Here is a 13861-nt window from a genome sequence, read left to right on the forward strand (position 1 = left end):
CAAGGGATCATTTGAAATTATGCCCTGACCAGTTAAGAGAAAGAATGGAAGAACAAAATAACATCCAACCCATAGAAGAAGAAAAGGTCAGCACCATACTTGGAGAATTCCCTGCCAATTGGAATAAAGTAAATAATGCAATAGTGATGCCAGTGTTGACATTTCCCCAACTGGTAGCACAGGAAGAAGTGACTCAAGAAAATCCTGAAGATCCGGAAAATCAGGCAGCAGATGCCACATTAGCAGTGGAGCCAGAGAACCCTCGCCCTGCCAGTGGTGAACCTGTTATGCCCATGGTGAGCCTAAGAGTTCCTAGACAATCTAGTATCCCTGTGCCATGCAGAACCACCAGTAGTGTATCCAGTGCACTGCACACTACACCAGTAGTTAGCACCAGAGAACCAGTAGGATCTCCAGTCACACCAGTGTTACGCAGGTCTACCCGTACCACACAAAGTATACCACCCATTAGATTCCGCATATAAAGTAATATGACTGTTAAAATGTATGTGTATATGTAACTGTTCTCAAGTTTTGTGCCTACAGGTAATCTGTAAGAGTTGCCTTTTTGAGTTTTCCCGTGTGGTTTTTATGGACATTGAACCACAGGACTTGTGTGGTCAAAATCAACCTTGTAAATAGTTCACCAATTGCCCAAGAATGGACTATGGACATTGATGCTTGGACTTATCATCATAGGACAAATTTTTGGAGCTCTTGGTTTTTGTAAATTTTTGCCCTTTTACAAATCTTGTACAATTCTAATTGTTCACATTATCTAACTGTTTATATGTTTGTCATGTTTTGTTGACTCTGAACCGGAATTAAGGGGAGGAGTGCTCTCGGAGGGCCAAGAGGAAGGAGTGGTTAGTTAGCATGAGGAGGGTGAAGTGTGCAGATGTGAAGGGAAGAAGCGCGGAGATCGAACAGAGAGGAAAGGCTCATCTCCAGTGAGAGCGCATGAACTGGAGCCTGGTCTCCACGGTTGTATGGATACTAATGATCCTGCAACAGACACCAGAGGAGTAGGAGGCTGTAAATGCACTATCCCCATCTAAGACTCGGAGGCACAACAGCATGAAGTGAGCCAAGAGAGGAATAGCGGCTACAGCTGTCTGCCATACGAGGAGTGATAGTAGAAGAGAATTAAAAGGAACTTCAGTGTAACTCAGTACTAGGAGTACTTCACTCAAATCAGCGCTAGGAAGGAGACTGCACAGGCCATCTGCTGAGAGAGTATCCCTGAGTTGCTTCCAGGCTAGCCTGCTTCAGTACCATCTGTAATCAGGACACTGGACTGCATTTATCAAGTAAAGGTACAGAAATTGCACCTCGCTGTGTCTTTGTCTGCTTCCTACCCTTCCGGCACTGCTACATCCCCGTGCCAACCACATCTACACTGCCCTGGGACTACAGCTTCACCTGTGGGGAGCTTTTACATCTTTGCTGCACCATACCATTAGTCCCAGTGGATCTGCATGCAGCGTCAGCTTAACACCTCCCTTGCCGAACACCACATCAATTACATTCCACCGTTTCGATTCCCCCATTACTTGGATGCCCAGGGCCATGGACCAGGTCACTGCTGCTGTGACACATCGCGCTGACACCGGCCCGGTACCGAGTACCCCACAGCCCTGGGGGGCGACCCAGAAACCACTGGGTAAATCTGACATGGAGAAGGACTTGGTGATCCTAGTTAATGATAAACTTACCTGGAGCAGCCAGTGCCAGGTAGCGGCTGCCAAGGCAAACAGGATCATGGGGTGCATTAAAGAGGTCTGGATACACATGATGAGAGCATTATACTGCCTCTGTACAAATCCCTGGTTAGACCGCACATGGAGTACTGTGTACAGTTTTGAGCACCAGTGCCCAGGAAGAATATAATGGAACTTGAGCGAGTACAAAGGAGGGCAAAAAACTAATAAAGGGGATGGGGGAACTACATTAACCAGAGAAATTAGCAAAATTAGGATTATTCAGTCTAGAAAAAAGATGACTGGGGGGCAATCTAATAACCATTTATAAGTGTATAAGAGGACAATACAAATATCTCTCCGAGGATCTGTTTATACCAAGGAAGGTGACAGTCACAAGGGGGCATTCTTTGCGTCTGGAGGAGAAAAGGTTTCTCCACCAACATAGAAGAGGATTCTTTACTGTTAGGGCAGTGAGAATCTGGAATTCCCTGCCTGAGGAGGTGGTGATGGCGAACTCAGTCGAAGGGTTCAAGAGAAACCTGGATGTCTTCCTGGATCGTAACGATATTGTATATTTCAGTTATTGTTAGGTTCTTTAGAAGGACGTAGATCTGGGGATTTATTCTGACGGAATATAGGCTGAACTGGATGGACTCATGTCTTCTTTGGGCCTTGATAACTATGTTACTATGTATGAGCCCGTACACGTGCTTTGTTTATTAAGGAAATAAATGTCTTTTTCCTTTGTTTCCTCCCTGAGAGGAACTTTTGTCTCTTTATTGAATATAGTGACTGTTTTCACCTGAAACTTCTTAAAAAACTTAAATATCTATTATAGAAATGAAGTCATTAGTTCCAGATTTATTTTTAAACTCTTTACTTTACGACAACTTAGTTCTCCCCAGAGAGTGAAGTCTCCTGACGGCCGAGCACCAAGCCATAATCTCGTGTATAAATATGGGCTGATGTTGTCACTCTTGTGTCCGGCTGCCCCCCGACAATGACGAGGACGCTCTGCTGAACTTCAGGCTTTTCCCACCATGACATTTCTTCTGAGCAAACTTAAGATTAATGAAAGTGACTGAATCAAAAATGGACATCATAAGTCTGGTAAGGACACATGAGGGATTTCTAGATGTATTAGTAACAGATGTCTATAAAAATGTGGATTTTTTTACAAGAATTCTTACTGTATAAAGAAAAAATGTTCTTAAAAGGAAAAAATAGTGAGGAAACACTTAGCTAACCTAAATGTATTCAAGTCTCCAGGTCCAGATGAATTACACCCCAGAGTACTGAAGGAGATAGCAGAAGAAATTTTTGAACCCCTCTCCATAATCTTTGAAAATTCTTGGCGAACAGGAGAAGTCCCAGAAGAGAGGAGAAGAGCAAATGTTGTTCCTATCTTCAAAAAGGGGAAGAAGGTGGACCCAGGCAACTATAGGCCGGTGAGTCTGACTTCTATACCAGGAAAGATCTTTGAACAAATTATTAAACAACATGTATGTCAATACCTGGATAAGAATGAAGTGATTAAACAGAGTCAGCATGGGTTTGTAACTAATAAGTCATGTCAGACTAATTTAATTTCCTTCTATGATGGTATTACTGATTGGGTGGATCAAGGAAATGCTGTAGATATAGTATATCTTGACTTCAGCAAAGCATTTGACAAAGTCTCTCATACAATCCTTATTGAAAAAATGACTAAGTATGGAATGGACAAGGCAACTGTTAGGTGGATTCATAACTGGCTTAGTGATCGGACCCAAAGAGTGGTCGTAAATGGCTGCACATCCAGTTGGAAGAATGTCTCAAGTGGGGTACCACAGGGCTCTGTCCTGGGCCCTGTATTGTTCAACATCTTTATCAACGATTTAGATGAAGGAATTGAGGGTAAACTGATTAAATTTGCTGATGACACAAAGCTAGTAGGGATAGCTAATACTAGAGAAGAGAGAGAGAGGATTCAAAAAGATTTAAATAAACTGGAGAAGTGGGCAGCAACTAACAGAATGGTTTTTAACAGGGAGAAATGCAAAGTACTACATCTGGGCAATAAAAATGTAAAAAGCATATACAGAATGGGAGGAATAGGGCTAAGTGACAGCACATGTGAAAAAGACTTGGGTATACTAATAGATCACAGACTGAATATGAGTCAACAGTGTGATGCAGCAGCAAAAAAGGCAAATGCAATTCTAGGATGTATTAACAGAAGCATACAGTCTAGATCACGTGAAGTAATTATTTCCCTCTACTCCTCTTTGGTCAGACCTCATCTGGAATATTGTGTCCAATTTTGGGCACCACATTTTAAAAAAGACATCAACAAACTGGAGCAAGTTCAGAAAAGAGCGACCAGAATGGTGACCGGTCTGCAAACCCTGTCTTATGAGGAAAGGTTGCAGGATTTGGGAATGTTTAGTTTGCAAAAGAGAAGACTGAGAGGAGACTTAATAGCTGTCTACAAATATCTAAAGGGCTGTCACATTGTAGAAGGATCAACTTTATTCTCATTTGCACAAGGAAAGACTAGAAGCAATGGGATGAAGCTGAATGGGAGGAGACACAGATTAGATATTAGAAAAAACTTTTTGACAGTTAGAGTGATCAATGAGTGGAACAGGCTGCCACGAGAAGTGGTGAGTTCTCCTTCAATGGAAGTCTTCAAACAGAGGCTGGACAGACATCTAACTGGGATGATTTAGCGAATCCTGCTTTGAGCAGGGGGTTGGACCAGATGGCCCAGGAGGTCCCTTCCAACTCTACGATTCTATGATTAAAATTTGTATCAGGATATTCAATGTTCAAGTAATATTGTAGAAAAAAAAGTAACTATTTCTCTGTAAGTTCTTCTGATTTTCCTATGCAAAGTACTGATGAAATATTGATTAAATATGCTGACATGTGAATGAGGCCTAAGACTTTTGTACATATGCATTTTTTTAACCCTTTAAAAACATATGACATATGCCCATCGGTGCGCCTTGACATGATCGTGGAGGCCGATGGGTTGCCAAGATAACCAGGGTCTGCTGAAGACCCCCATGACTGTCATGACGGCACTCCTGTGAAATCTATACTGTAGCTGACACTTATAGGTGACCTTGATGTTTGCTATATATAACAATGCTATAGCATTTCTGAGTATTGTACAAGTGACCAGATGATCAGAAGTTCGAGCCCCCTTAGCGGACTAACAAATGCAGTAAAAAGTAAAAAAACATGATTTACAAAATTTGAAAAAAAAAATATATAAGGCTATGGTCCCACGTTGCGTGTTAAAACGCACACTGAAAACCGGACTCCTTCCCAGAAATCGCGCGTTTTTTTCCCCGCGCGATTTTACCGCGATTCTGTTCGCGATTTTGCCACGATTTTCTCAAGCACTTTCCAAGCGATTTGAAGCATCGCTTGGAAAGTGATTGACAGGTTGGTCACACTCGTCAAACATAGTGTTTGACAAGTTGACAAGTGTGAGCAGCTTTTTACTATTGAGGCCGCCTATGCGGCATCAATAGTAAAAGATAAAATGTTAAAAATGATAAAAAAATAAAAAATTGGGGTATATTTACCTTCCGATGTCCCGCACAGCCTCAGCGACGTTCCCGTTCCCAGTAATGCCTTGCGAGACCTGTGATGATGTAGTCTCGCGTTACTACAGCGATCTCAGTCACGCGAGACTACATCATCACAAGGCATTACTGGGAACGCTGTGGCCCGGGAATGCAGCGCGGGACGTCGGAAGGTAAATATACACCGATTTTTTTTTTATTTTTTATTCTTTTTTTTACAGGGGTTTGGTACCCAGGGCCTGGAGGACAGTCTCCTCTCCTCCACACCGTGGGTACCAACCGCACATGAGACGCTTAACTTCCCGCATGGTGGGCACGGGAAGTAAGCGATTCTCATGCATTCCTATGGGTGCGGAATCGCGGCAATTCTTTGCGATTCCGCACAAAAGAATGAGCATGCTGCGATTTTTTTCCGCGATGCGATTCCGCCGCGGAAGAAAGCGCAGCATTAGCACAGCATGTGCGGAATGCCATAGGAATGCATGGGGGGCGTCATGTACAAGATTTTTAAACATTTTCGCAGCATTTTCGCGTCAAAAATCGCAGCAAAAACACTTAAAAATCACATCGTGGGCACATAGCCTAAAAGTTTAAATTCCCATAAAAAAATTACGAAATGAAAAATTACACATATTTGGTATTGCTGCATTCATAAAAGTCTGTTCTATTAAAATATAAAAAATATAAAATAAATGAATCTTATCGGTAAACGGTGTAATAAAAAAAAAATGAAAATGCCAGAATTGCTTTTTGCTCTGCCACAACAGAACAAAAAATGCAATAAGAGGCAATCAAGACATTATACATGCCCCAAAATGATACCAGCTTAAACAGTGGCTCAAGGCACAAACAACAAGCACATCTCAATGTCCCAGAAATGAAGTGTTACTGCCACTGATCTAGAGAATGATTTTGCCAGCTTAGCTGTATTGGAAAATGAACACTATAAAAAAACAAATTGCGGAATTGCACTTTTTTTTTTTTGCTTTTCGTCACTTTTTCCCCCCATTTCCAGCACCTTGCATGATAAAATGTATGGTGTCATTCAAAAGTAAGGAAAAAAATGAAAAAAAGGAGCTCACCTGCTTGACGTGTGTTGTGAGGAAGCCCGGATATCGTGTAGTCGTCACGTGTAGTAGTAGACAAAAAAGAGAAGAAAGAAATCCAGCTTCCAAAATTCCAATTTATTGTGAATAAAGGCAAGTCCAAAAGATCCGGTAAGATAGAGTCACACACTCACAACCATTTTCTAGTGCTTTTTGAAGTGTGTTTTGGGTCATTGTCCTGCTGGAAGACCCATGACCTCTGAGAAAGACCCAGCTTTCTCACACTGGGCCCTACATTATGCTGCAAAATTTGTTGGTAGTCTTCAGACTTCATAATGCCATGCACACGGTCAAGCAGTCCAGTGCCAGAGGCAGCAAAGCAACCCCAAAACATCAGGGAACCTCCGCCATGTTTGACTGTAGGGACCGTGGTTTTTTCTTTGAATGCCTCTTTTTTTCTCCTGTAAACTATATGTTGATGCCTTTGCCCAAAAAAGCTCTACTTTTGTCTAATCTGACCAGAGAACATTCTTCCAAAACGTTTTAGGCTTTTTCAGGTAAGTTTTGCCAAACTCCAGCCTGGCCTTTTTATGTCTCGGGGTAAGAAGTGGGGTCTTCCTGGGTCTCCTACCATACAGTCCCTTTTCATTCAGATGCCGATGGATAGTACGGGTTGACACTGTTGTATCCTCGGACTGCAGGGCAGCTTGAACTTGTTTGGATGTTAGTCGAGGTTCTTTATCCAACATCCGCACAATCTTGTGTTGAAATCTCTTGTCAATTTTTCTTTTCCGTCCACATCTAGGGAGGTTAGCCACAGTGCCATGGGCTTTAAACGTCTTGATGACACTGCGCATGGTAGACACAGGAACATTCAGGTCTTTGGAGATGGTCTTGTAGCCTTGAGATTGCTCATGCTTCCTCACAATTTGGTTTCTCAAGTCCTCAGACAGTTCTTTGGTCTTCTTTCTTTTCTCCATGCTCAATGTGGTACACACAAGGACACAGGACAGAGGTTGAGTCAACTTTAATCCATGTCAACTGGCTGCAAGTGTGATTTAGCTATTGCCAACACCTATTGCCACAGGTAAGTTATAGGTGCTGTTAATTACACAAATTAGAGAAGCATCACATGATTTTTCGAACAGTGCCAATACTTTTGTCCACCCTCTTTTTTATGTTTGATGAGGAATTATATCCAATTTGGCTTTAGGACAATTCTTTTTGTGTTTTTTCATTTAAGACAAATTAAATGAAGATAATAATACCAAAGAATTTGTGTTTGCAATCATTTTCAGGAAGAAACTGAGTATTATCTGACAGAATTGCAGGGGTGTCAATACTTTTGGCCACAACTGTATATGTATGTAATTTCTGTTGAGTTTCCAGACATCATAATACCTGCCCCATTGAGGCTTACAATCTACTTTCCCCATTTGTTCGGAATGTGGGGAGAAACCCACACACGCACAGGGAGGAGATCCAAACTCCTCACCGATATTGTCCTTGGTGGAACCCAACTCTGATCAGCAAATATTGGCCTGCAGGTCACATTTCTTCATCATTCACACAAAGCAATTATCAAAATAAATAGGTTCAGTTTCTTTTTAAATCACCTCAAACACATTTACTAATGTCTACATGATATTATTACTATAATTACTATTTTATTTTATTCAATGTAAACAAAATAAAAAGTAAAATCAATGGGTTTTCATACTGTACATGTATAATTCATCCTCTGCAAAATGAATGTTCCTTATTTTCCTTGGGGTCTCTCCCAACAGACAACAAAGCAAAATAAATGGAGAATACAAAAAGAAAAATATATAATCAATAATAAATACTAACCTCATGGCTCACCTGTCCCGATGTTCACGTAGATTGCCATCAGGTCACCGGACTGGACAAGGCCTCGGAAGTCACTGCAGGCAATGATGTCTGCAGCCTTGTCCTTTCGGAACTCCTGGCCAGGACTGAAGAAGCTTAAAGAAAAGAAAATCAGTAGAGGAAGAAAAGAAGACATGCCAAAGACTGTGTGGACGGCGGGACAAGATAGTGGTGAGATGAGTAATATTGCACCATTCAGTCTTTTGCAGACCCTCTACAGCTGAATTTGTTATGAGAGAATTGCAAAACATAATAATAATAATAATAATAATCTTTATTTATATAGCGCCAACATATTCCGCAGCGCTTTACAATTTAACAGTTTCAAAACACAAGTCATAAGTAACAACGTTAACAATACAATAATTAAAGTAAAATAAGACGACCCTGCTCTTGAGAGCTTACAATCTACAATGAGGTGGGGGAGATACAAAGTACAGGGGTGTATTTACAATGGTGTATTTACAATGAAGGTCCAGCCATCTTGAGAAGGTGGGGGATGGAGAAAGTGAATGGGCTACATACTCACACTTGCACATAAAATGACTGATTAGTGAACGTGATAGGCTGCTCTGAATAGATGTGCTTTGAGAGAGCGGCTAAAACTGTGCAAACTGTGGATTGTCCTAATTTCTTGAGGTAGAGCATTCCAGAGGATTGGCACAGCACGGGAGAATTCTTGGAGTCGGGAGTGGGAGGTGCGGATTAGTGCAGAGGTTAGTCAAAAGTCTTTTGCAGAGCGCAGCGGTCGGCTAGGCTGATAGACAGAAATGAGGGAGGAGATGTAGGGGGGTGCTGCACTGTGGAGAGCTTTGTGAGTGAGAACAAGTACTTTGAATTGTTTCCTATAATGAATGTGCAGCCAGTGTAACGATTGGTGAAGAGCGGACGCGTCTGAGTACCGATTAACCAGATGGATGACCCTGGCTGCTGCATTAAGTATGGACTGGAGAGGGGAAAGTCGAGTAGCGGGGAGGCCATTTAATAGAGCATTGCAGTAGTCCAGGCGGGAGTGGATCAATGCGACAGTGAGGGTTTTTGTTGTTTCCATGGTGAGAAAAGGGCGAACTCTGGAGTTGTTCTTTAGGTGTAGGCGGCAAGAGCGGGCAAGACATTGTATATGGGATGTGAAGGAGAGGTTGGTGTCAAACATAAGACCCAGACAGGGCACCTGCTGCCAAGGTGTTATTATGGTGCTACACATGTAGAGGGAAATGTCAGATTTAGGGAGGTTAGTAGATGGCGGGAACAGAAGAAGTTCAGTTTTTGAGAGGTTAAGTTTCAGATAGAGAGCGGACAAGATGTTGGAGACTGCGGACGGACAGACAGTCACTGGTGTTCTGTAGTACAGCGGGGGTAAGGTCAGGGGATGATGTATGTAGTTGTGTATCATCAGCATAAAGATGGAACTGAAAGCCAAATCTGCCGTTGGTCTGTCCAATTGGGGCCGTGTAGAGAGAGAAGAGAAGGGGGCCAAGGACTGAGCCCTGAGGTACCCCGACAGCAAGAGGAAGAGGAGATGACGTGGAGCCAGCGAACAAAACACTGAAGGAGCGGTCAGAGAGGTAGGAAGAGAACCAGGAGAGAGCAGTGTCCTTAATGCCTAGTGACTGGAGCCTAAGAAGAAGGAGACGGTGGTCAACAGTGTCGAAAGCTGCAGAAAGGTCTAGAATGAGCAGAGAGTGCTCACCATTACATTTTGCTGTCAGAAGGTCATTGGTCACTTTGATAAGTGCAGTTTCAATCGAAAGTAGGGGTCGGAAGCCAGACTGTGAAAGGTCTAGGAGGGAGTGAGTGGAGAGGTAACAGGTAAGGAGGCAGTAGACTAGGCGCTTCAAGAGTTTAGAGGTGATGGGGAAATTGGAGACTGGTCTGCAGTTGTTTGTGCAGGATGGGTAGAGAGCAGGTTTCTTTAATAATGGAGTAATGATAGAGTGTTTGAAGGAGGATGGGAAAATGCCTGAGGAAAGGGAGAGATTAAAGATTGTAGTTAGGTGAGTTGTGATGACTGGAGAGATAGACTGGAGGAGTTGTGAGGGAATGGGGTCAGTAGTGCATGTAGTTGGGCGAGAAGAAGAGAGGAGTCTGGAGACTTCTTCTTCTGTGATGGGATCAAAAGTGGAAAGTGAGCCAGGGGAAATGAAGGTAGGGATGGGAGTCAAAGCACTTGGTGTTTGGGAGCGGATTTCCTGACGGATATTATCTATTTTCTCTATAAAATGGGAGGCCAGGTCATTTGCACAAATGTCTGAGATAGGAGCTTGTGCTTTTGGCCTGAGGAGGGAGTGAAAGGTGTCAAAAAGTTTCTTGGGGTTGTTGGTTAGTGAGGAGATCAGGGTGGTGAAGTAGGTCTGTTTGGAGAGGTGAAGGGCAGAGTTGTAGGTTCTTAGCATAAATTTGAAGTGGATGAAGTCTTCTGGTGTGCAGGTTTTTCTCCATCGGCGTTCAGCACTCCTAGAGCATTGCTGGAGAAATTGAGTTTGCGATGTGAGCCAGGGCTGTTTTACTCGGTGTTTGGAGGTTCTGAGGGTGAGGGGCGCTACCTGGTCAAGGGTGGCTGTAAGAGTGTTGTTGTAGTGATGAACAGCCAGATCAGGACAGGAAAAAGAGGAGATTGGGGACACAGAAGATTGTAGGGAGTCTGAAAGTGCCTGAGGGTTAACGAATGCAGATTTCTGAAAGTGTAATAGGTAGGAGTGTGCTGGGGTGGGCGAGGATTTGTGAGCGTGAAGGAGAGAATGTTGTGGTCAGAGAGGGGAAGTGGTGAGTTATTTAGGTAGGAGATTGTGCAAAGCCGGACAAAGACCAGGTCAAGGGTGTTACCGTCTTTGTGTGTCAGAGGTTGAGAGGTGTGAGAGGCCGAGAGAGGTGGTTAGTAGTGTTGAGCATTCCGATACCGCAAGTATCGGGTATCGGCCGATACTTGCTGTATCGGAATTCCGATACCGACTTCCGATATTTTTTCAATATCGGAATTCGGCATCGGAATCGGAAGTTCAGTTGATTGACGGCCTGACGTCATCATGATGCGCGGTGTGTGCGCATCATGATGCGCCGTCATTTCGGGCCTTCCGGGGGTCTCTGCCGGCCTGCCGGGGGGCTGTGCCGGCCTGCCGGGGGGCTGTGTGGACTGCCCGGGGTCTGTACCGGCCTGCCGGGGGGCTGTGCCGGCCTGCCGGTGGTCTGTGCACCCTGTGGGGGTCTGTACCGGCCTGCCGGGGGGCTGTGCCGGCCTGCCGGTGGTCTGTGCACCCTGTGGGGGTCTGTACCGGCCTGCCGGGGGGCTGTGCCGGCCTGCCGGGGGGCTGTGCTGATGTCCGGGGGTCTGTGCAAGCATCGTCCGATGGGACTACAAGTCCCATCGGGCGATGCCTGCTACCATGACAGTGATTGACACATTAGCCAATGATGGGACAGTAGTAGTCCCATCATCCGGCTAATGTGTTAAATGTTAAAAAAAAAAAAAAAAAATACTACATACATACTACATGCATGCTACATACATACTACATGCTACATACATACTACATATATACTACATACATACTACATACATGCTACATACATACTACATGCATGCTACATACATACTACATGCTACATACATACTACATGCATGCTACATACATACTACATATATACTACATACATGCTACATACATACTGCATGCTACATACATACTACATACATACTACATACATACTACATGCATGCTACATACATACTACATATATACTACATGCATGCTACATACATACTACATACTACATACATACTACATATATACTACATACATACTACATACATGCTACATACATACTGCATGCTACATACATACTACATACATACTACATACATACTACATGCATGCTACATACATACTACATGCATGCTACATACATACTACATGCATGCTACATACATACTACATGCATGCTACATGCATGCTACATACATACTACATACTACATACATACTACATACTACATATATACTACATGCATGCTACATACATACTACATGCTACATACATACCACATACATACTACATACATACTACATGCTACATACATACTACATATATACTACATGCATGCTACATACATACTACATGCTACATACATACAACATACATACTACATACATACTACATACATATTACATGCTACATACATACTACATATATACTACATACATACTACATGCTACATACATACCACATACATACTACATACATGCTACATATATACTACATGCATGCTACATACATACTACATATATACTACATGCATGCTACATACATACTACATGCTACATGCATGCTACATACATACTACATACATACTACATGCTACATACATACCACATATATACTACATACATACAATACATTCATACAATACATACATAGACATACAGTACATATAACATAGAGTAACATACTTACCAATACTTGTCACATTGTTCCCCGAAGCCATTGTCTTTTCCGGAATAAATATTAACATAACAAACCACAAAAATACTCACCCACAATCCGAAGCAGTCCACGAGTGTGTCCCACGACGATCTTGGGTAGAGAACTGCAGCATCAGATGATGCTGCCGTTCTCTACGGGCTGCAGGAATCCAATGACGGAAGGTAGGTATCCTTCCGCACTGTATTCCTCCGCCACTTAAAAAAAAAAAGTCCCTAGTCTCACTTTATGCCATTGCTGTGTGGGAATTTCCCACACAGCAATGGCATAAAGTGAGACTAGGGACTTTTTTTTTTTTTAAGTGGCGGAGGAATACAGTGCGGAAGGATACCTACCTTCCGTCATTGGATTCCTGCAGCCCGTAGAGAACGGCAGCAACAGCTGATGCTGCAGTTCTCTACCCAAGATCGTCGTGGGACACACTCGTGGACTGCTTCGGATCGTGGGTGAGTATTGTGGTTTGTTATGTTAATATTTATTCCGGAAAAGACAATGGCTTCGGGGAACAATGTGACAAGTATTGGTAAGTATGTTACTCTATGTTATATGTACTGTATGTCTATGTATGTATTGTATGAATGTATTGTATGTATGTAGTATATATGTGGTATGTATGTAGCATGTAGTATGTATGTAGTATGTATGTAGCATGCATGTAGCATGTAGTATGTATGTAGCATGCATGTAGTATATATGTAGTATGTATGTAGCATGCATGTAGTATATATGTAGCATGTATGTAGTATGTATGTAGCATGTAGTATGTATGTAGCATGTATGTAGTATATATGTAGTATGTATGTAGCATGTAGTATGTATGTAGTATGTATGTAGTATGTATGTGGTATGTATGTAGCATGTAGTATGTATGTAGCATGCATGTAGTATATATGTAGTATGTAGTATGTATGTAGTATGTATGTGGTATGTATGTAGCATGTAGTATGTATGTAGCATGCATGTAGCATGCATGTAGTATGTATGTAGCATGCATGTAGTATGTATGTAGCATGCATGTAGTATGTATGTAGCATGTAGTATGTATGTAGTATGTATGTAGTATGTATGTGGTATGTATGTAGCATGTAGTATGTATGTAGCATGCATGTAGTATATATGTAGTATGTAGTATGTATGTAGTATGTATGTGGTATGTATGTAGCATGTAG

At 42.5% G+C, this 13861-nt stretch overlaps 1 protein-coding gene across 1 annotated transcript in view; it reads right to left on the reverse strand.

The window, feature by feature from the left end:
* LOC141049948 (olfactory receptor 6F1-like) overlaps positions 1-13861 on the reverse strand; it is a 61640-nt gene that overhangs the window by 37484 nt on the left and 10295 nt on the right. Inside the window, exon 2 of the mRNA XM_073546789.1 lies at positions 8191-8312. Within this exon, the coding sequence (XP_073402890.1) occupies positions 8191-8312 (122 nt within the window). The remainder of the gene's footprint in view (positions 1-8190; positions 8313-13861) is intronic.

The sequence above is a fragment of the Dendrobates tinctorius genome, unplaced genomic scaffold (genome assembly GCF_039654945.1).
Source record: "Dendrobates tinctorius isolate UK_male_01 unplaced genomic scaffold, ASM3965494v1 ptg000151l, whole genome shotgun sequence".
NCBI lineage: Eukaryota > Metazoa > Chordata > Amphibia > Anura > Dendrobatidae > Dendrobates > Dendrobates tinctorius.